The 21,786-nt window shown below is 44.7% G+C and overlaps 1 protein-coding gene across 2 annotated transcripts in view; it reads left to right on the top strand.

The window, feature by feature from the left end:
- Positions 1-21,786, top strand: part of LOC138261666 (unconventional myosin-Ig-like) — a 912,364-nt gene that overhangs the window by 312,794 nt on the left and 577,784 nt on the right. For both annotated transcript variants that reach the window (XM_069210894.1, XM_069210895.1), the window contains one exon: positions 10,162-10,272. In XM_069210894.1, the coding sequence (XP_069066995.1) occupies positions 10,162-10,272 (111 nt within the window). The remainder of the gene's footprint in view (positions 1-10,161; positions 10,273-21,786) is intronic.

Raw genomic sequence — 21,786 nt, 5'->3', positions numbered from 1 at the left:
AGGTGCATACCTGGGTAGGTAGCCAATCCCCCTCTCAGGGCTATTTAGGGTCTCTCCTCTGGATGTTTCCTCAGATTCGGTTTGAAAGATTCCTCCGGGACTCCTCTGCATCCTCTGCTTCAGCTTCTGACCGCTAGATCAACCCCAGACTGCTCCAGGAACCGCTGTAACTGCAACAAAGTATCCAGGATGACTCCTGCGACCTGCAACTTCAGCTCCAGCCAGCTTTTGCAACATGTTCCAATGTGTGCACACTCTGAAGACTGCCTGTCTTCACTCTGCACCAGAAGAACCAAAGGAATCTCCGGTGGAGTGACGGTGTCACTTCCCTGCTTCTGCAGGCACCCTTCTGTGACGACGACCAGTACTCAGGGACTCCTCTCTTGACGACAAGCATGCTACCTGGAACACAGGTGGTGGACCGAAATGCTCCACACTGTCCAAAGGTCCAGCTATCCAAATTTTGTGGAGGTAAGAGCTTGCCTCCCCTGCTGCAACAGTACTCCTGTGCACCATGCCTTCTGCATCTCCTTAGGCTTCTGTGCACTTCTTTAAAAACTCCTTCATGCACAGTGTAGCCCTGGTCCCCAGCACTCCATCCTGGGACTCACAGCTCCCTGAGTTGTTATCTGGTGGCGTGTGACCTTCTTGTGTAGTGCTGCAACAACCGCGCTTTGCATTTTCTTTGTCCCCGTGTTCTGGGACTCCCGTGGGTGCAGCCTGGTCTTCTGATGGCTCTCTGAAGTGCTGAAAGCCCCCTCTGTCTCCTCAGTATGAGTTGAGACCCCCAGGTCCCTCCTGGGCCCAGGCAGCTCCTTTTTGACGCAAACAGGGTACTTTCTTGAACCAAGGCTTGTTGGCAGAATCCAGTGACGCAAACAGCCTGCATCCAACAACTCGACGTGGGACATCTCCTGCACCAAGCAGGAACCAGCAGCCATCTTCTTTGGCGCTCTTCTGTACTTTCTTCTGACCAGAGAATCCACTGTTGCACCTTCTTCTAGGTTGGCAGGGGCTCCTGTCCTTCCTGGACTCTTCTTCGGCTTCTGGACTTGGTCTCCTCTCTCCACAGGTCTTCAGGTCCAGGAATCCATCATTTGTTGCTTGCAGTCTTGCTTGGTTCTTGAAAAATCCTTTATCACGACTTGTAGTGTGTCATAGGAAAACTTGTTTTACTTTAGTCCTGCTTTCCTGGGCTATGGGGTGGGGTACTTTACTTACCTTTGATGTTTTCCGACACTGCCAGCGCCCCTCTACACACTACACTTGCCAAGGGGGGAATTCAATATTCGCATTCCACTATTTTAGTACATGCTTTGTGTTGCCCCTAGGCCCATTGCAATCTATTGTATTTTCTACTGTTTGCACTTTATTTATAACTGTTTACTTACCTGATTTCGGTTACTAGTGTATATATTGTGTGTAATACTTACCTCCAAACCGAGTATTGTCTCTAAGATATTTTTGGCCTTGTGTCACTAAAATAAAGTACCTTTATTTTTGGTAACACTGAGTATTGTATTTTATTGTGTATAAGTACTGTGTAACTATAGGGGTATTGCAGGAGCTTTGCATGTCTGCTAGTTCAGCCTGCTGAAACACGATTTTCACACATTATCCTTTCTACTTTACATAGTTTTACAGTAAAACTGCATTTCTTTGCAAATTTAGTGACAATTTGGAAAGAAAATATTCTGTCTGTAAATAACAGTACCTACCTCACCAGTGCTCCCAAATGTACCACATGTTACCTACCGCACCCTTACTACTGTCCTGCTTAATGGACATAAAACATTTGCTACACTTGTTCTTTGTGTGATACTTGAAATTTTCACAATACCTTGAACTTTAGCGATATAACATTCATGGCAGCACCCCCACTCTGAAAATTGTTCGTTCACCACTGCTTTATGTTATGTTATTATGTTACGGTGCTGAATAGGTTCCGTCAATGCTGTTACATTTCTACAGGTTCCGAGGTAGGAATATTGAACTAGACCAATACATTTAGTTGAGGTTAAAAAGACCCGTTTTGAGCAATGTTTCAGGTCAGTGAATGCTTGTAAACGTAACTGAAGCTTATTCCAATGCTGAGGGGCCAAAATGAAAATGAGTGGCCCCCATGTGTGATAGCACAGATGCGCCGTGGCTGCAGCAGAAGTTTCCCACTGGATCTGGGACTCCGAGTGGAGGCATACAGCTGCAATTTGCCCTGCAGATAGAGTGGCCCACTTCCATGTAAAGGTTTATGTCCCAGATAAAGGAGTTTGAACAGAGGGCACTCTTTATAGGCAGCCAAAGGAGAATGCTAAGAATGGGTTCAGAGGGCCATCGAGGTGGAAGATCACAGATTAGACATGCAGCAGTATTTTGAACAACCTGAAGTTTAGAAGAGGGTCCTTCATTCACGGCTACCATTAATGCATTACCGTAGTCCAGGCCACTAACTATGAGAGCCTGAATAAATGACTATCTTGACTGAAGGGGTAGCCACTGGAATGCTTTCCTAAGGAGGCGTATGCTACTGAAGCAAGTGCCTGTAATGGCATTTACATATTCCCTCCTGGAGAGACTTTACCATGATTCCTAGGTTTCTCACTACTGTTTTTGGGGTAGGAGCTGGACCCAAACCCTGGGACCAACAGTCATCAGGCCACACAGAATGGGCCTTCCCAAAAAGCACCACCTCTGTTTTACCTATATTTAGTTGAAGACAGTTGAGCTGCATCTAAGAGGCAATCTTTCCCATACAATCACCACAATCTTTCTTTAGTAGAGTCCATATTGGGCCCTATAGTGATGACAGGTTGTGTGTCATTCTGCATATGAGATGACATTGAAACCAAAGTATTTTATCACTTGTCCATTGGGCCACATAGATATTAAAAAAGGTAGGGCTCAAAGAAGATCCCTGTGGCAACCCCCTCTTCAGGGCTATGGTTCGAGAGCGAAAGGACTCTAACTGTACCATGTGGGTGCGCTCACTCAAGAAATTCTTCAACCATTCCAAGGCTTTTCCGCCGACACCTATCTCCCCCAGTCTTTGGAATAAGACTGAGGGCCTGATTATGACCTTCGTGGAGGGGATTACTCCGTCCCATACGTGACAGATATCCTGCCCGCCGTATTACTAGTTTCTTTATTTCCCATGGTACTTGCAAAACGGGACGGAGTAATCCCCTCCGTTGAGGTCGTAATCAAGCCCTGAGTGCGAAATGGTGTTGAATGCAGCAGATATATCTAACAATATTAGAATTTTTGAGTGCTCGTCACCCAAAGAAATTCTTATATTATCTAAGACTTCTACAAGTCCCATTTCCATGCTGAATGAAGCTTGAAAACCGGACTGGGAGAGATCAAGCAAAGGATTGCTTTCCAGAAAAGCTGTTAGTTGGGTATTCACCAAAGCCTCCATAACTTTACGGAGGAAAGGGAGCAATGAGACGAGTCTAAACTTTGCCAATTCCTTGAGATCTACTGAAGGCTTTTGAGAATGGGTTTAACCCTCACTTTTTTCTACTTTAAAGGTAAGGTTTCCAAACTCAAGGAAAGATTGAAAAGCTCAGTGATGGGAGGGAGAAGTGCAGGGGCCAAAGTTGCCAAAAATGTGAGGCGGTGGGGGTCCTCTGGTGAACCAGACTTGATCCGATTAATCAATACATTAACTTGGTCCAGGGTCATCCACTTGAATTCCTCTAGAAGAAAAAGAGCAGGGATGGACGCAGCCCTAATTTCCTGTGCCATCTCCTTAACTAAAATGTTATAGATTGTAGCTATTTTGTCCTTAAAGGAGTGGCAAGATCATTTGCAGGAGCCTGAGAAGCTAATACAGGTTCAGCACAGGTGTCAGGTTTGGTAAATTCCTTGAGAGCCTTGTACAGTTCTTTTGAGGAGTTGCCAGTGTTGCTGATTCTGTGTACAGTATGGGATTTCCTTGCTACCTTAATGTTTTAGGGTAGGCTATTGGTGCCCTTATGTAAATTGGTCTATCTTCAGGGGTTTTTGAGATCCTCCCTTTGTGTGCCAGTCTTCTACATCCTATTGTTTCCTTCTTTAAGGAGTCTGAAAAATCACAGGACCAAGATAGTCTTTAGATTGGGACAGCATAAGCTAGCGGAGTGACCTTATCAAGTGCTCGTGTGATGGCGCTCTTCGAAGGCTATTGAGGCCGTATTGAGGCTATAGGCTATTGAGGCTGTCTGTTCACTCAGAAGTGGGGTGAACATGTAGTGTAAAGGAAAAGAGCTCAACGTTCCTCCATGGTCTAACTAACCTAAATGCTGCTACCCCGAGATTAAAGGGTCTTACCACTTGAAAATGAAATTTGATAGCATGATCGTCAGACCAGACCAACAAAGTGGAGGGGGTCAACAGAGAGATAGGTGGCATTGGTAAACAGCAGATCCAAAGTATGTCCTGCTATATGGGTAGATCCAGCCACTTTTTGGTGCAGGCCTAGCAATTCTAGGTCAGAAAGTAGATTAATAGTGTCAGGGTTGGTAGCATGCTCTCCATTATTGTTGAAGTCCCCTACCAGCAAGAAATTGTTAGCAGCCAGGATATATGGGTTCCATCAATATTTTACTAAAGTATTTTTTAACCGTTGGGGGACGGTTTATAAGTGCTCCTCTCCAGGTTCCTTTTGCAGGTATCACCAATTTAAAGATGCACATTTCCACCCACTCCGTAAGATGCGATTCTATCAAGAAAAGCTTTGCTGTGTTGCGGAAGGCAATGGCAACACCCCCTCCTGTATTTCTTTCTCTATCAAGCCTAATGAAATTATACTCTGCAGGAAAAGCAAGTGAAACACAAGGTATTTTGTATTGTGCAGGTTCATCTTTTTATAAGAAGAGAAATTACATGGGAAGGCAGACAACAAAAACTGAAACAACAGTCCTTTTTTTGTCCTCATTTACCAGCACAATCTGACTCAGAGGGGAAACCCAAAGAAAACAGAGAAACTTCCTTCCACTCTTTACCTCTCTCTGGCGAGAGGCTCCTGACTGGAGTTAGAGCTGAGTCCCTGATCATGAGCTGCTTTGGATCCACAGAGAGAATCGTGAGACCAGTGAGCAGTATAATCATAGGACAATACCAAAACCACTTAACATATGCCTACTATCCAGTACTTTCCAGCCACTCTCTCAAAGGAGCCCAAAGTTTCTGCACCTTTCCACCCCCTTCACATCCAGATTTAACTTATATATTAGTGCCTCCTTCCATTCTTGCAGCGTCGGGGGGAAGGGCACTCACACATTTCTTACAGATTTCTCGTCTGGCCAACAAAATCATATGAAAAAGCAATTTAGCGCTGCCCCTCTTTGTTGTTCTGATTCTGTAGGGATCCAAAAATCACTAAGGAGTGGCTTCCCTGACATCCCATAGAAATAACCTCCCCTGTTACCTCCTCCACCTCCTTCCAAAATCGAGTAAGTTCAAAAACATATGTAGGTCACCTGCGATGTTCCATGCCCCATCTTAGATAACTTTAGGACCTGTGGATTGAAAACATATGATTACTTTTTAAAGAGGCAGGTCGACCTGTTGTATAGAAGAGTATTAGATACTTGCCATTGATCTCTTATCCGTTGTTCTGGCAAGTCTTCTCCCCACACCTCCTCCGGAAGGGTGTACTCTCCATCCACGATCTCCAATATCAACCAGTACTGTTTTGTAACCGCCTTTCTCGGGGGATTTAGATGTAGAAACTCTTCCAGTTAATTCGAGCCCCCTACCTCCTCTTTACATGTTTCATCCAGCTAGGTATTTGGAAGTATTTAAACCTGGAAAGATATCTCCCCATCTCCCCATGGAGGGGCTCAGAAGAGTCCAAATTCCCATCTTTGACTATGTGCCCCAATCCAAAAAGGCTGCCTCCTTCAAAAGAACAGCAAACTTGTCTCTAGGCCATTCTGGGGAGCCTGGAGAGTTCCATATTGGTGCATACTTACTAAAAAATTGTAACTTAGTGGCTCTTCCCACACCCCACCAGAGTTTTACCAAATCCGAGATTACCTTGAATCTTATTTTTTTCAAGAACTTGGGAACACCAAACTTATATAAAAAGCCTTTCTGGGACACTCCATTTATTTTCATCATGACTGTAAAAATGTGTCCTTTCTCAGATCCCCCTGGCGCCTTCACTAGCTCCCCTGAATTCTTCAGGAAGAAGGCCCACTCATAATACTGTACATCAGGTAACACCAACCCTCCTTTCTCTCCCCTCCTCCTCAACGTCTTCTAAGCAATGCGCTTTTGAGGCCCAAACAAAACTACTAATTTCTCCCTGAAGTTTACTCAACCATTCTTTCTCAAACATCGAAGGGACTGCATTCAAAATAAATAGGAATTTAGGTAAGATCATCATCTTGACTAAGTTAATCCTTCCTATCATAGTAAGGGGAAGACTGACCCACTTATTTATTAGCTGGCTAGACTCCCTCAGAACGTTCTTGAAGTTAACATCAGCAATTTTATTTATATCCTGTGTTATTGTGATCCCTAAGTATTTCACCTCCTTCTTTACAGAGATCCCTTCCGCCTGCGTGTTCCATGAGATAACTTCAGATTTTTCACTGTTCACAACAAATCTGCTGATTTTCCCAAATTCCTTTATCAGCTCTTCCAGGGCTACCATTGCTTGACCCACATCTTCAGTGTACACTAACAGATCATTGTTATAGGGAAATCTTCTTACTCCAATTCACACACTGAAACCAGAGTATCCTCTGATCCCTCTTAAGTTTACACGGTAGAGGCTTTATGTATATATTAAAAAGTAATGGCGACAACGGGCACCCTTGTCTTGTTCCTCTTTGAATTTTACAAGGGAGAGTTAAAACACCATTAACTAGGACACTTGCTTTGGGATCTTGCTAGATCTTCTGCAACACCCCAATAAAGTTCTTACCCAAATTAAAAAACTTGAAGACCATTTTCAAATAAACCCAGTTAACCCTATCAAATGCTTTAGTGGCATCTACCATTACTACCGCCAAGGGATCCTGGCATGTAGTAGCCAGATCAATTGAGCCTATCAGGGTGTGTGTCAACTCCTGCATCAACATGTCCTTCATAAAACCCTTTTGATCCAGATGAACAAGATTTAACCTGTCCGCCATAATCTTTGCAAACATTTCTTAATCACTTTTTAATAGGGAAATTGGTCTATGTGCATTGCAGGATCTTGGGTACTTTCTTGGCTTCAAAATCACTGTAATACGTGTTTCCTTCCAAGACGGAGGCATCATACTGCCCCCTTCTAAAATGTCATTACACAGCCCCACAAAAAAAATCTTTATACAGTTTCCCAGGGTGCTATAAACTTCCAAAGGCATACAGTCTGCCTGGAGCTATCCCAGTCTTGCCTGATTTTAAAACCTAATCCAATTCCTTCAGCCCAACTTGCTCATTCAGGCCTCTACTGTCTTCATCACTCAAAGTGTCCAAACCTAACTCTTCTAACCAGGTCCTCACCACCGCCAAGGGTTCTTCTAGATTCTCTGCATATAATTCTGAAAATAAATCTCTGAAAGCTTCTCCTACCTCCTTATCACATCTCCTCAAGCTCCCTGAGGTTGAATCTTGTAGCTCTATCACCCTGTTTCTCTCTCTATTAGATTTTAATTTCCATGCCAGTAATTTACCACAGTTTTCTCCATACTCAAAGTGCCCTAGGCTGTTCACCTCACATCTTTTCTTAATTCTCAATTACAGCATTCAGCTCAGATCGCACCCTTCGATCTAATCTATTGAGCTGAGCTACTTCCTCATCCCTGAGACCAACCAATGTCAATTTTGTTTCTATTTGCTGTACCTGCTTTTCTAACTTACCAATCTCTTCATTTTACAATCATCTTTTAAACTAGGCCATTCTAATTAGCCTCGCTTGCAAAAACACCTTAAGGGCGTCCCATACCATAGCCGGGGAGGTTGAACCCACATTAAGATCGAAGAATTCCTTTACCTTAGCTTGTAATTCTGGCACCACCACCTCATTTAATAACAACGTTCTATCGAGCATCCACCTACCCCAATCCATATTCTATTAAAATATAATCAATCCTGGACTGATGTCTGCATTTTTTGTTGTTAAATGTGTACCCCGGGTTAACCCCATCCTCTCCCTCCATATATCACATAACCCCAACAGGGACATTATAATTAGTACTTGGCATAGCATTTTCTCATTCATTCTGGGTCTACTCCCTGATGACCTATCTAAATCATAGTTTAGCACCACATTAAAATCCCCCATCCAAATAATAGGGTCTGAAAATTGCTACAAGTGCTGAAATAAATCCACTAATTGGGCAATATCATCCTTATTGGGCCCATAATAACCCACCACCGTAAATGCCCTATCATATGCCACCAGTCTTCTTATGGCCCATCTTCCAGCCCTGTCTACCGGTTCCTCCTGAAGGGAGATTTTAGGATGATTTTTAATAAGCATCACAACCCCTTTACTCCCGCCACTCTGGCCTGAGCATATTATCCATTGTACCCATCTACATGACCTAAACAACTCCCCACACTCTTGTCTAGACAGGTGAGTCTCTTGCAACACTAATACATCTGCTTGAACATCTTTAATGTATTGTAACAACCTCTTTTGTCTATTTACAACCCGTAATCCATTAATATTCCAAGACAGCAGCCTCAACAACTTCTCCCCCATCATCTACCCACTGTTGTTGGTTTAAAACATATTATCCCCCCTAAGCTCACCCTGTTTCCCATTACTCTGAGGATAACTTTTTTTGCTCCCCACCCGAAACAACAATCTTTAAGCACACAAGTCGTTGAAAGTGAGTCTCACGCTGTCATACTCTTTCTCCCACTATAACTTGTGATACACACGTCTCATGTTAACAACTGCGTCTATGTCTAAGTCCAACACCACACTGACGAAACTGAAGAGGATTGCTTTCTTGTGCTCCCATTTCTTATGAGAGCTACATCTTATGATTTGCATTAGAGTCACAAACTCACCCATATAGAAGGTCAACAATCTTGGTGATCTTTTCGATTTTGAACCGGGGAAACGGCCAGGTAATCAAAATCTTTAGTTCCATAATGCTAAACCATTATCTTGGCATTTTAAGACCCATTCATCAGTGCATTTATTCACCCTTCCAGTTAAAGTCTTCCTTTATCTGCCTCCACTTTAAAGGTGGTGGGTTATGATTTTGGGCCTCACTTCTATTTTTCTTTGTTAGCTTGTCTTCCATTGGCAGGTGGTGAAGGGTTATTTTCTTGAAACATTATTTCCCATAGGTCAAATTCCATCAATCTGAATTTCAGAACCCTATACATTACATTTTGAGACATAAGTAATTCATATAGTGGCTGTAGCTGTTAAAATGATACAATGATACACAAAGATTAATTTTGGTCTGTTCAAGTATGTCAATGACGTCATGAAATCAATAGAGAAACCAAGATAGGAAAACATATTATAAAGGAATATTTAACAGTTCTTAGCTTCTTAAGGTAAACATTTATTATTGAGATAAAAAATATAAACAGAGTAAGACGTTTTAGATTGGTACAAAAGGTCAAGACAATGTCCTTTTGAGGAAAGACCGTGAAGGGAGCATTCTCTATTTAAATAATGTTTGTGTGCATGAACACTGGCAAGGAGTATCAGACATAAAGGACTGAGACCTAGGGAGGGTCACAAGTGTAACAGTAATCTGGACCGGGCATATACTCTTCTTTCTGCCAGATAGAGGATTCCTTCCTAAAAGATAAGGCCTATTTGAAGATAAAGAGCTTTATATTATTGATACAACACAGTGTGGTATGCCAATGGTCAGGAAGTTACTTTTCATTATCAGGTCCATGTGTGCAAGGAAACTACCTTAAAGAGAGATTATGCTATCCCAACATTTCTACAGTTTGCCCTATCCTAACACAGACTTCCAATGCTGATGGAACCAGCTAATGCCATCTTAAAGTCTGGTTCTCATGACTAATCTAATTTGCAACACATTGTGGTTTTGTTAAATGTTCACACTTCTCAATGGTGGATTGGAAGAAGGCTACCATGGTCTAGCCTGCCATGAATTGAAACCATAGCCTAGGAGGCTACAGTGTATATCTCTTCTTCACACTGGCTAACCATGCACCAATGTTTTTTTAATGTACTTTTAGAGTAATGACAGCTCCAACTTCAAAGCTGTGGCGAATGCCATGAAGGTGATTGGTTTTAGCCCTGAAGAGATCAACTCTGTCTACAAGATTCTGGCAACCATTTTACACCTGGTAAGTTGATGAAGATTAAGAAACTAAGGAAATCTTTACTACATATTCCCCTCCTCTCATCCATGTTTATTATATTGATAACTCATTATGTTGAGTGTTTAATAATGCAGTTGATGATAAATCCATACAGTCTAATAAGTAGGTGTTAGTGTTAGCCTATTTCATAGAATAACTGTTATGATGTAACCCAAAGAGTGGTGACTTTCAATTGCCTCTACTGAGAAAGATGTTCTAACCCCATATTAGTTCAATTGGAAATTCTTTAAAGTTTCCACCTTTGCAAAATATAGAACCCTTTGGCAACTAATTGAGGGCGATTACACTAGTAAACTGCATCACCACTAGTCGTGGCATCATATCTGTCTCATATTATGGGCTTTTCATATCCTAACTGGGGACAGAATTATTGTTGTGATTCTACAGCAAGAAGCTCTTGGCCTAGGTGTTGGTACAGCCGATTCTTCTCCATCCCATTATAAAATATGATTTCCTGTGGTTTGACTGAGGAATTAAAAAACACCTGCTTATGGCTAGTGGTAACATGGAATCCCATCTCCAGGTTTGGCTTACTCTGGGCAGTCTTTGCACATCCAAGTCTCACCAATAGCCAGAATACACATAGCCCTACTTTTTTCCCTTCCCTATTTGGGAAATGCTTTGAAGCTGCAAGGTGGTTTGAATGCTATACAAAGCTCCCAAATAAGTACAGAAATAAATATAAACATATAAAATTCATAGAATCAAGACTTAAGATAGAGACATAATCTAGAAACTTAGGGAAAGAATTAAAAAGTTGGGGGGTGAGCAGAGAAGCTTCTTCGTTAGAAGACCGATGCTCCGATTCAGAATAACAGTTTTAAAATTTGTGCTATTCTTTTATCTTTTCAAACAATTGGGATGCCATGGCCTTTTATTTTATGATTAGTTTATGCATTCATTCTGTGTTCAAATGAAAGGTATTTCACTCAGGTATTCGAGGAACTTTGAACAATCACAATATCATGTACAGTTTTGACAAAAATGGCAATAAGCTATTTTAAAAGTGGACACTGCAAAGATCAACAGTTCCTGGGGGAGGTAAGTAAATGTTAAGTTCACAGGTTGGAAAAACACTTACAGGGTTCAAAGTTGGGTCCAAGGCAGCCCACCGTTGGGGGTTCAAGGCAACCCCAAAGTTACCACACCAGCAGCTCAGGGCCAGTCAGGTGCAGAGGTCAAAGAGGTGCCCAAAACACATAGGCTTCAATGGAAACAGGGGTGCCCCGGTTCCAGTCTGCCAGTAGGTAAGTACCCGTGTCCTCAGAAGGCAGACCAGGGGGGTTTTGTAGGGCACCGGGGGACACACAAACAGGCCCAGAAAGTACACCCTCAGCGGCACAGGGGCAGCCGGGTGCAGAGTGCAAACAGGCATCAGGTTTTGTATTGAAAGCAATGGGGAAACCCGGGGGTCTCTTCAACGATGCAGGCAGGCACGGGGGCTCCTCGGGGTAGCCACCACCTGTGCTAGGTAGAGGGTCGCCTGGGGGTCGCTCCTGCACTGGAGTGAGGTTCCTTCAGGTCCTGGGGGCTGCGGGTGCAGTGTTCGGTCCAGGCGTCGGGTCCCTTGTTACAGGCAGTCGCGGTCAGGGGGAGCCTCTGGATTTCCTCTGCAGGCGTCGGTGTAGGGGCTCAGAGGGGTCATCTCTGGTTACTCCCGGGTTCGCAGTCGCCGGGGAGTCCTCCCTGAGGTGTTGGTTTTCCTCAGGTCGAGCCGGGGGCGTCGGGTGCAGAGTGGAAAGTCTCACGCTTCTGGCGGGAAACGTGAACTCTTTAAAGTTGTTTCTTTGTTGCAGAAAGTTGCAGATTGTTGAACAGGGCCGCTGTTCTCAGGAGTTTCCTGGTCCTTGGTTGCAGAGTAGTCCTCTGAGGCTTCAGAGGTCGCTGGTCCCTGTTGAATGCGTCGCTGTTGCAGTTTTCTTCGAAGTTGGGAGACATGCCGGTAGGGCTGGGGCCAAAGCAGTTGCTGTCTCCGTCTTCACTGCAGGGCTTCAGGTCAGCAGTCCTTCTTCTTAAGGTTGCAGGAATCTAGTTTCCTAGGTTCTGGGGAGCCCCTAAATACTGAATTTAGGGGTGTGTTTAGGTCTGGGAGGGCAGTAGCCAATGGCTACTGTCCTTGAGGGTGGCTACACCCTCTTTGTGCCTCCTCCCTGAGGGGAGGGGGGCACATCCCTAATCCTATTGAGGGAATCCTCCATCCACAATGCCTTCACCTGTGGTATAGTGCACCTTGCCTTAGGGCTGTAAGGCCTGCTAGAGGGGTGACTTACCTATGCCACAGGCAGTGTGAGGTTGGCATGGCACTCTGAGGGGAGTGCCATGTCGACTTAGTCGTTTTCTCCCCACCAGCACACACAAGCTGTGAAGCAGTGTGCATGGGCTGAGTGAGGGGTCCCTAGGGTGGCATAAGTCATGCTGCAGCCCTTAGAGACCCTCCCTCGCATCAGGGCCCTTGGTACCAGGGATACCAGTTACAAGGGACTTACCTGAGTGCCAGGGTTGTGCCAATTGTGGAGACAACGGTACAGTTTAGGGAAATAACACTGGTGCTGGGACCTGGTTAGCAGGGCCCCAGCACACTTTCAAGTCATAACTTAGCATCAGCAAAGGTAAAAAGTCAGGGGGTAACCATGCCAAGGAGGCATTTCCTTGCACCTATGCTACTGTGATGAATCTTGATTCTGTCAGTAAGCAGGCCATCATTGATGTCGAGACCATTGTCAACAATGACAGCTCTTTTGACAGACGCACCGTTGAGGACAGCACCAAGAATGCCCTGGCTACTAACAACAGCTCCATCGATGATGACCATATCAATGCCAACCTCAATGTTGATACCATCAACAACCACTTTTCACCTATTTCAGTAATGATGAATCTCCCTATGCAAATGCAGGAATCTGAATTAGAAGGTGAATACAGTGACCAATATGTCTCAGAGACAGCTTACAGCTCCAGACAGCTTGATGTCTGTTACATAGCAGAATTTGAGGATGCCTTAGATGAGGACGATGCTTACCATAGGTTTGGCTACCAGCCACAGGACTTTGTATGCCATCATCCTTGTCAACTCTTTATCCCTCCTCACAGCTGTGCGGAATCTGAAATATGCCAACACCTGTTGCATCTCTAACAGCAAAGCAGCAGAAACTTACAGCAACATCTTCTGCAACCTGTGAAGCAGCTCATGACTGCCCCTTCTCTACTTCCATCACCACTACTGCCCACACCACTGCTTCCCCTGATCGACCTCCACCCGCAACACCTCAAAGAGATCACCTTCCAAATACAGTAACAATAAAACTAGTGCCACTGACTCCTAAGAATATAATGTAAAACAGAAATTATTCTGAATTACACTATTCAGACACAGAGAAAGAGGGCGAATTACCTCAGGATTAGGGTGTTGATGTTTGGAATGATTATGTTGCACCAAAAATAATTGGACAAGTCTCCCATCCAACCAGATTCTCCAGATGATATAGCCCATTCCTATGCACTGTTGGGGGGAGCGGTTGAAAATTCAAAATGCCAATAACCTCTGTGAAACTGCAACGCTTCCACTACAATCTTAAGGAACATATACATAATGCTATAATATGAATTATTATTTTAGATTATATCTGGTTAGAAGGTAAGAAGTTAATGGCCGTACACAGCAGTACCAGCAGTGGTGCTTTACTTGGATAAAAAACTACAAGGCTCCTGACATTGCCCCAGCTTGCCTCGAAGGCCACCCAAAGCAGGACTCTGTCGGCAAGGTCGAAAAGCCTAATCATGCCTTCCTCCCCACATAAGGTTAGGGATGGGAGATGCATTGACAGTATGGGCCATGAAGTTGGTCCAATGGTGGCTACGTCAGTCAAAGCTTCAAATCCTTTAACAGTACTAAGCAGCTATGACTCCCAGATGTGACATGAACATTTCACCACTAGTTGAACTCATATCAGAGGAAAAGAGGGACATTGCTAGGGCAATAGTCAAAGAAGGTGCAACAATTTCAGCGGCTATTATTGATACAGCTGCAGACAAATCCAGTGCAGGGTTTCGCTAATTGGCAGGAGTGGTCCTTTGAGACAGCAGGGCTGGTTATGGACAACTGCTTTCCATTATGAAGTTCAAGGAAAGATTTTGGACTGTTGTGGGTTCATTTTAGTACCTTTCTTGGACATAAATATTTTAGCTTAGCACAGACATGCAGCCCGTGCCCTTTTACCTAGAAAATAGGCTCTATTCTCATTTATTCATTTTAGAATTGTTTGCTTTTCGGTAGGGATGTTTTATTTTTCCTAATCAGCTGCTATTCTGTGAGAGTGTTATTATTATTATTCATGACATTTCTCATCATGGTCCTGACCCAAGGTTGACAAGGAACAGTACAACACCAACATAAGATAATGTTTGGAATTGCCACCACAAGAGCACGCACACAGTCTAACACTTAGGCACATGCCCACGTCATGCCTATTTCATAGAACAAAAACATGCATTTCTATAAAACACCATGTAGGCCAAAAGGGGGTTAAGAGGGGTCCTTCCAACCAAGATCTCAATCTATGCATGCCACTTTCAGCAAGACCTCAGCCTTGTCTCTGCAAGCCAGTTAAGGAGACAAAGGGCAGATCTTCATTCTAAGGTAATGGGGGTGGGTGCTCCTCCCACAGACTGAGTATCGACAGGTTGGGCTATCACTGCTATGCTCTTACTAGGAGCTAGACGCTAGGAGTTAGGTAGGAATTCTAAATACATGTTCATTGCAATTTGTTGGGATTGTTTATCTTTTTCTCAGTAATAATCACAATCCTAATTTTGTTAAGCCTCATTATCCTAATACACATGTTATATATACGTATATTTTATTGTAAAGTGCAGTCTTTTCAATAAATTTATTGAAAACCACCCTGCATCTTTTTATTGCCTGTGTGTGTATGAGACCTTTTGCTAACCAGAGAAAGGGGTAAGATCCGTTCACAGCAACTTCCCTGAGAGGTCACTGGAGTGCCATGCAATAGGCTGCCAAAATTCACCTTTCCTTTTTGGTTTGGGTGAGGTGCTAGCAAGCAGTAGGATTGGGCCGGCAGCCACCAGGACAAGCCTTTTGATGGAGCGAGCATTTTGGCAAGCATGCTGATAAGCTTTACAGAATATTAAAACAGAAACTGATATAGCAAAATCTCATGGAGCTCTCCAGTATAGCCATTCAGGTTTCTCGCCTTTACCTGGTTTAAGGAGATCTCATATGCATAAGGAAGGTTTTCACCGGTACAAAGAGCAAGACCATCCATATGACCCTCCAAGATAACCTGGGTACAACCAGGGTTTGAAATCCAATACAAACAATAGACAAACTATGGCAGGTCTTCTGGATGAAGGAGGAGTGTCTTCCAATTGGGCTCCCAGGACTTTTAAAAACATGCCTGACTTCTCACAACTACCCCCAGTAATACCCCACATCAACAGATAGGGGTCAGAATTTCCCTTTTTGCCCCCACATCAATCAATCAATCAATCAATCCCAAGATTTATAAAGCACACTAATCACCAGTTAGGGTCTCAAGGCGCTGGGGGGGAAGTTACTGGTTGTATGGCCATGTCTTTAGGTGTTTCCTGAAAGTTAAGAGGTCTTGGGTCTGGCGAAGGTGGAGTGGTAGGAAGTTCCAGGTCTTGGCGGCCAGGTGGGAGAAGGATCTTCCTCCGGTGGTGGTGCGGCGGATGTGGGGAACGGAGGCGAGAGCGAGGCTGGCAGAGCGAAGGTTGCTGGTGGGGGTGTGGAAGGCGAGTCTTTTGTTGAGGTAAGTTGGGCCTGTGTTGTGGAGCGCCTTGTGTGCATGGACGAGGAATTTGAGGGTGATCCTCTTTGGTATTGGTAGCCAGTGTAAGTCTCTGAGGTGGGGGGGTGATGTGGTGGCGGCGTGGGACATTCAGAATGAGTCAGGAGGATGCGTTCCGGATTCTTTGCAGCTTTGTTTGGAGTTGGGTTGTTGTTCCTACATATAGGGTGTTTCCGTAGTCCAGTCGGCTGCTGACCAGGGCGTGGGTGACAGTTTTTCTGGTTTCAACAGGAATCCACTTGAAGATTTTCCGGAGCATGCGGAGGGTGTTGTAGCAAGAAGAGGAGATGGCGTTGACCTGCTGAGTCATGCTGAGTGTGGAATCCAGGATGAATCCCAGGTTGCGTGCGTGGGTGGTGGAAGGTGGTGCGGATCCTAGGGAGGTGGGCCACCAGGAGTCGTTCCATTCTGAGGGGTTTGCTCCGAAGATGAGGATCTCTGTCTTGTCTGTGTTTAATTTAGGGTGGCTTGCTTCCATCCAGTTGGCGATGGCTTGGAGTCTGTTGTGGAGGTTGTTTTTTGCAGCTGTAGGGTCTTTTGTGAGGGAGAGGATTAGCTGAGTGTCATCTGCGTAGGAAATTATCTTGATGTGGTATGTTGGTGCGATGTTGGCGAGTGGGGCAATGTACACGTTGAAGACAGTGGGGCTGAGAGATGAGCATTGGGGGACGCCGCAGATGATACTGGAGGCTTCAGATATGAATGGTGGAAGGCGGACTCTCTGGGTTCTGCCTGAAAGAAATGAGGAGATCCATTTGAGTGCTTTGTTCAGATTCCGGCGTTACAGAGGCGTGTGCAGAGAGTGTGATGACAAACCGTGTCGAAGGCTGCGGAGAGGTCCAGGAGGATGAGTGCTGCTGTTTCTCCTTCGTTGATCATGGTCCTGATGTCGTCCGTGGCAGCGATGAGTGCGGTCTCGGTGCTGTGGTGTTTGCGAAATCCGGATTGGGAGGTGTTGAGTGCTTTGCTGTCTTCCAGGAATCGGGATAGTTGGCTGTTCATGATTTTTTCTATTACTTTGGCTGGGAAAGGGAGGAGGGGGATTGGTTGGTAGTTCTTCGGGTCGTCTGGGTCCGCCTTGGGTTTTTTCAGCAGGGCGTTGACTTCTGTGTGCTTCCAGCTTTCTGGGAAGGTGGCAGACTTGAAGGAGCTGTTGATGGTGTTGCAGAGGTGGGGAGTGATGATGATATTTGCATTATTAAAGATATGGTGTGGGCATGGGTCCGATGGTGATCCAGAGTGGATGGAGGCCATGGTGTTGGCGGTGTCTTCTTTGTTGACGGGGGTTCAGGTGTGGAGGTGGTGGACATCGCTTGGGGGATTGGGTTTGTGGGTGTTTGTAGTCAGCTGGTGGGTCTCGGGGTTGAAGCTGTTGTGGATTTCTTCTATCTTTCGACGGAAGTGGGTTGCGAGTGAGTTGCAGAACTCCTGTGATGGCGGGGGTTCGTTGGAGCACGTCTTGGGAGTGGAGAGCTCTTTGATGATGCAGAAGAGCTCTTTACTGTTGTGAGCGCTGGTGTCAATGCGGTTTTTGAAGTGGGTCCTTTTGGTGGTGCGGATCAGTTGGTGATGTTTGCGTATGGCATCCTTGAATGCAATGTGGTTGGAGTAGGTAGGTTCGCGGTGCCAGGTTTTTTCCAGTCTGCGGCATAGCCATTTGGATTCCTGAAGGTCTGGGGTGAACCATCTGGCCTTGATTCTGTGGAGGGTGTTTGATTTTTCTTTGAGTGGTGCGAGTGTGTTGGTGCAGTCCTCTATCCAGCGGTTCAGGTTGGTGGCGGCTGTGTTGGGGTCCGTGGTCTCAGGGGGTGGGTCCTGAGCGAGTGTGGAAATCAGTTGATCCGTCAAAAATTTTCTCCAGTTGCATCGGGGGGTTGTGTGCGGTAGTGGTGGGTGACTAGCTTTTGGTAGGAGAAGTGGATGCAACAGTGGTCTGTCCAGCTGAGTTCTGTGGTGTGGCTGATATAGATGTGGTTGCTGGCTGAGAAGACGGGGTCGAGTGTGTGGCCTGCGGGGTGGGTGGGTGAGCTTACGAGTTGTCTGAGGCAGAGGTTGGCGAGGATGTCCAGCAGGTTGTTGGTGTTTGTGTTGTTGTTGTTTTCTAGGTGAAAGTTCAGATCGCAGAGGAGGATGTACTCTGTGGAGTCGAGGGCGTTGGTGCTGATGATGTTGGCGATGGCTTCGCAGAAATCATAGCGGGGGCCTAGGGGTCTATAGACCAGAGTTCCTTTGAGGGTGGTGTTGGCGTTGATGTGGATTCTGAATTGGAGGTGCTCGGCGAGGTTGAGGGTGTCATGGGTGCTGGTCGAGTGCTTTTGTGGACTATGGTGATTCCTCCTCCTGGTTTGTTGGTGCAGTCTCTTCTGGTGATTTTGTAGCCTTCAGGGATGGTTATGGCTATGTCGGGTTCAGAGGCCGAGTGTGTTCACATGGGAATTCATAACAATAGACTCCTGGGTGAGGCAGGTAATGCGCTCAGGGCATACTTTAAAGTTTCTACCAAAACCTCTAGTTTGCCCTTTCCATAAGGAACATCATCTTTATTTGAGGGATTAATAGGAAGTTCTCCTTCTCCTAATGAGAGGAACAATCAAAGCAGTTCAAAAGGCCCAGCAGACTTAAGAATTCTACTCCAGATTCTCCATAGTTCATAATAAGACAGGTCAATGGAGATGTATCATGGACCTCACGGAACTCAACAAGCTTCTCAGAAAGCAGACCTTCCACATAAAATGCTCAAGAAGTCCACCTGATGCTCAAGGAGGACGACCACCTGATGACCCTGGATCGTAAGGCTGCATATTTTCACGACCCAATACACTGAAAGTACATAAAATATCTTTGCTTTGCAGTGGCAAGACAGCATTACCACTTCACAGTGCTCCTCTTTGACCTCAAATCAGTACTGCATATTTTCACAAAGTTCCTAGCTCTGGTTTCTGCATACCTCAGATATCAAGGTCATCAAGTATACCCTTACTTGGACAAGAGGCTGGTCAAAGCTCCATCAAAACAAAAAGCAAACATTTTGACGGTTGCTTGCAGCACACTCTTTCACAGAGTGGGTTTGATACAATATCAATAAGTCATGCATAGAACCTCAAATAAGACTACGTTCTTGGGAGCAATATTGGACATGAAGCTGAGAAAAGCTTTCCCCTCAGTTGAAAGATTTAAAAAGCTTCAATCCATGACAAAGACCTTGTCTGCCAAACATTAGTCACAGTAAAACAATAAAATCTCTTTTGGGGCTGGTGTCTTCATTAATAGGACATATACACTTTTGCAGGCTATGAATGAGGCCCATCCAACAAAAACTGGACAGCTAATGCAAACAAATTCATGGCTCATGGGACGACATAGTCCAAGTCACAAAGTGTTTGAAGCAAGCGCTGGTATGGTGGTGGACCTCTACAAATCACAACACAGGGCTTTCCTTCATCCTACCTTGGACAGAATGGCATTTATAACAGATGCCTCCATGGAAGCCTGGGGAGCTGCCATGCTGGATCTCTCAACCACAGGATTGTGATCAGATTAAGAAAACCACCACATCAACGTCCTGAACCTTAGGGCCATATGACTGGGTTTCCAAGCATTTCTTCCAAGGTTGGCAGGTCAAGCAGTTCTCAGAAGAACAGACAACACAACATCAATATTTTACATTGCCAAAAAAGGAGGAATGAGGTCATGGCCTCTGGCAGAAGAAGCAGAACCACAGTGGTACTGGGCCATCTCCCATCATGTAGACACTGCCATGGAGCATCTCTCTAAACAGCAAAATGGCCAGACCGACAAACTCATGTTGACTATTACCAGACTGTAACAAATTGGAGCTCAACCAAGACCAAGTAGAATACATCTTCCATTTGCATGCCACTAGAACAACAAGAAATACCTGTATTACCCCAGCAGGTTTTGCCAATCAATGTTCAGGGGCAATGCCATTTTGATCAGATTGTCCAGCATCTTTGCCTATGCCTTTCCACCATTTTCCATGATCCTGAAGTCCTGAAGAAAGCTAAGATGACTATTGCACCCTGAATTCCATTGCCCTAGACTGACCACCCCTGTACTGATGCACAGACCTCCTGTATCTCTTGATTCACGTTTTAATACCATTGAAGATGTATAGCAAGCCACTCTCCAGGCGCAACTGAGATGTAGATGTTCTTCAGCACACCATTGAATCTGACAGCATAGTACACTGACAACCTAGAGAATGGTCATCTTGATATCCCAGCAGAATTTAGAAACATCCTGGTGCAAGCCTGAATGCCGGCTACCACAATACCAAATGGAATATTGTTTATGTCTTGTGAAAGACCAAATGAGTCTATCTAATAGCAATCCCTTATTTGTAGAACCTGGCAGATATAGTCTAAAATAACCCACAATACAAGTTAATCAGTCTCACGGTTCCGGAGAACGGAAGACAATTCATTCACGCTTTCCTCACAAAAAACAATAAAAAAAATATGAAATGAATTTTCAGAGTTTTCTCTCCCGAATCTGACATTTACCAGTACCCTGGAAACTAAGTACTGTCCTGAGCCAACGCATGTCGCCTCCGTTTGCACCCGTCCATAAAGAACATTTGATGGTCCTTTCCTGGAAAACATTAGCTTCCTTGGCGCTCACATCAGCATAAAGAAATACAGACATTTGCTATAAAAGAACCCTACCTTTGTTTGCCTAAGAACAGTCATCTTACAGACAAACCCCAAGTTTATTCCCAAAGTCCCTACCGACCGCCAAATCAATGAACCCTTTATCATTCTGCTTTTTTCTTTTCTCCAAATTCCACAACAACAGCAGAGAAGTCTGTGCACTCGCTTGATGTGTGCAGATGCCTTAGACTTTACATTGACAGAACGAGAGACGTTCACTCTACAGACCACCAGTTTGTATCCTACGGCCATCCCAGAATGAGCCGACTCCTTTCCAAGCAGGAAGTAGCTCATTGGTTATTAGACTGCATCGCCTTCTGCCACACCAATGCCAAGTTTCCATTCCAGAGGCGATTTTTGGTGCATTTCACCAGAAGCATGACTACGACCGCAGCACTGTACGTGGGTGTGCCTTTGCAAGACATCTGCTGTGCAGCTACCTGGAAGAGCAGACACATGTTCACAAAGCACTACTGCCTTGATGTGAACGCAGAAGCAGACGCAACGGTAGGAGAGACAGGCTGTTCTTTATAACCTGTTTTAATAAAGGTGAGCCTGCTCGCTTTTCTTGTATTTACCATAATTGTCATGTACTGCTTACCAATCTAATTGTTACCATTCTGGATGAACTGAGATGGGAATTGTATGACTTAAATGCAAAGGCCTTGATACAGCATGATCTATGAATGGACTATGAGATCATTCAACTCTTTAAACCTTCATATCATTCTTTTCAGCAACTAGAACGCATATGTTTGACTAGTGCAACGCTTGGCCTTATTGTTGTTCTTAGGTCTAGACCTATTGTTACTAATTCTTTAAATATACACAAAGAGCACTTTGACTCCACCAGAAGAGTATTTCTGCAATACCACATTCTTTTGGCTTTTTGGTATTTCATTCAGCTTCTTAGGATGTGCTTGCATTGTATGGTGTTTTATAAATCTTTTTATTGAAGACATAGCAAGCAAAATCAA

This window comes from Pleurodeles waltl, chromosome 10 (genome assembly GCF_031143425.1).
Source record: "Pleurodeles waltl isolate 20211129_DDA chromosome 10, aPleWal1.hap1.20221129, whole genome shotgun sequence".
NCBI lineage: Eukaryota > Metazoa > Chordata > Amphibia > Caudata > Salamandridae > Pleurodeles > Pleurodeles waltl.
This window is presented reverse-complemented; position numbering and strand designations above follow the sequence as displayed.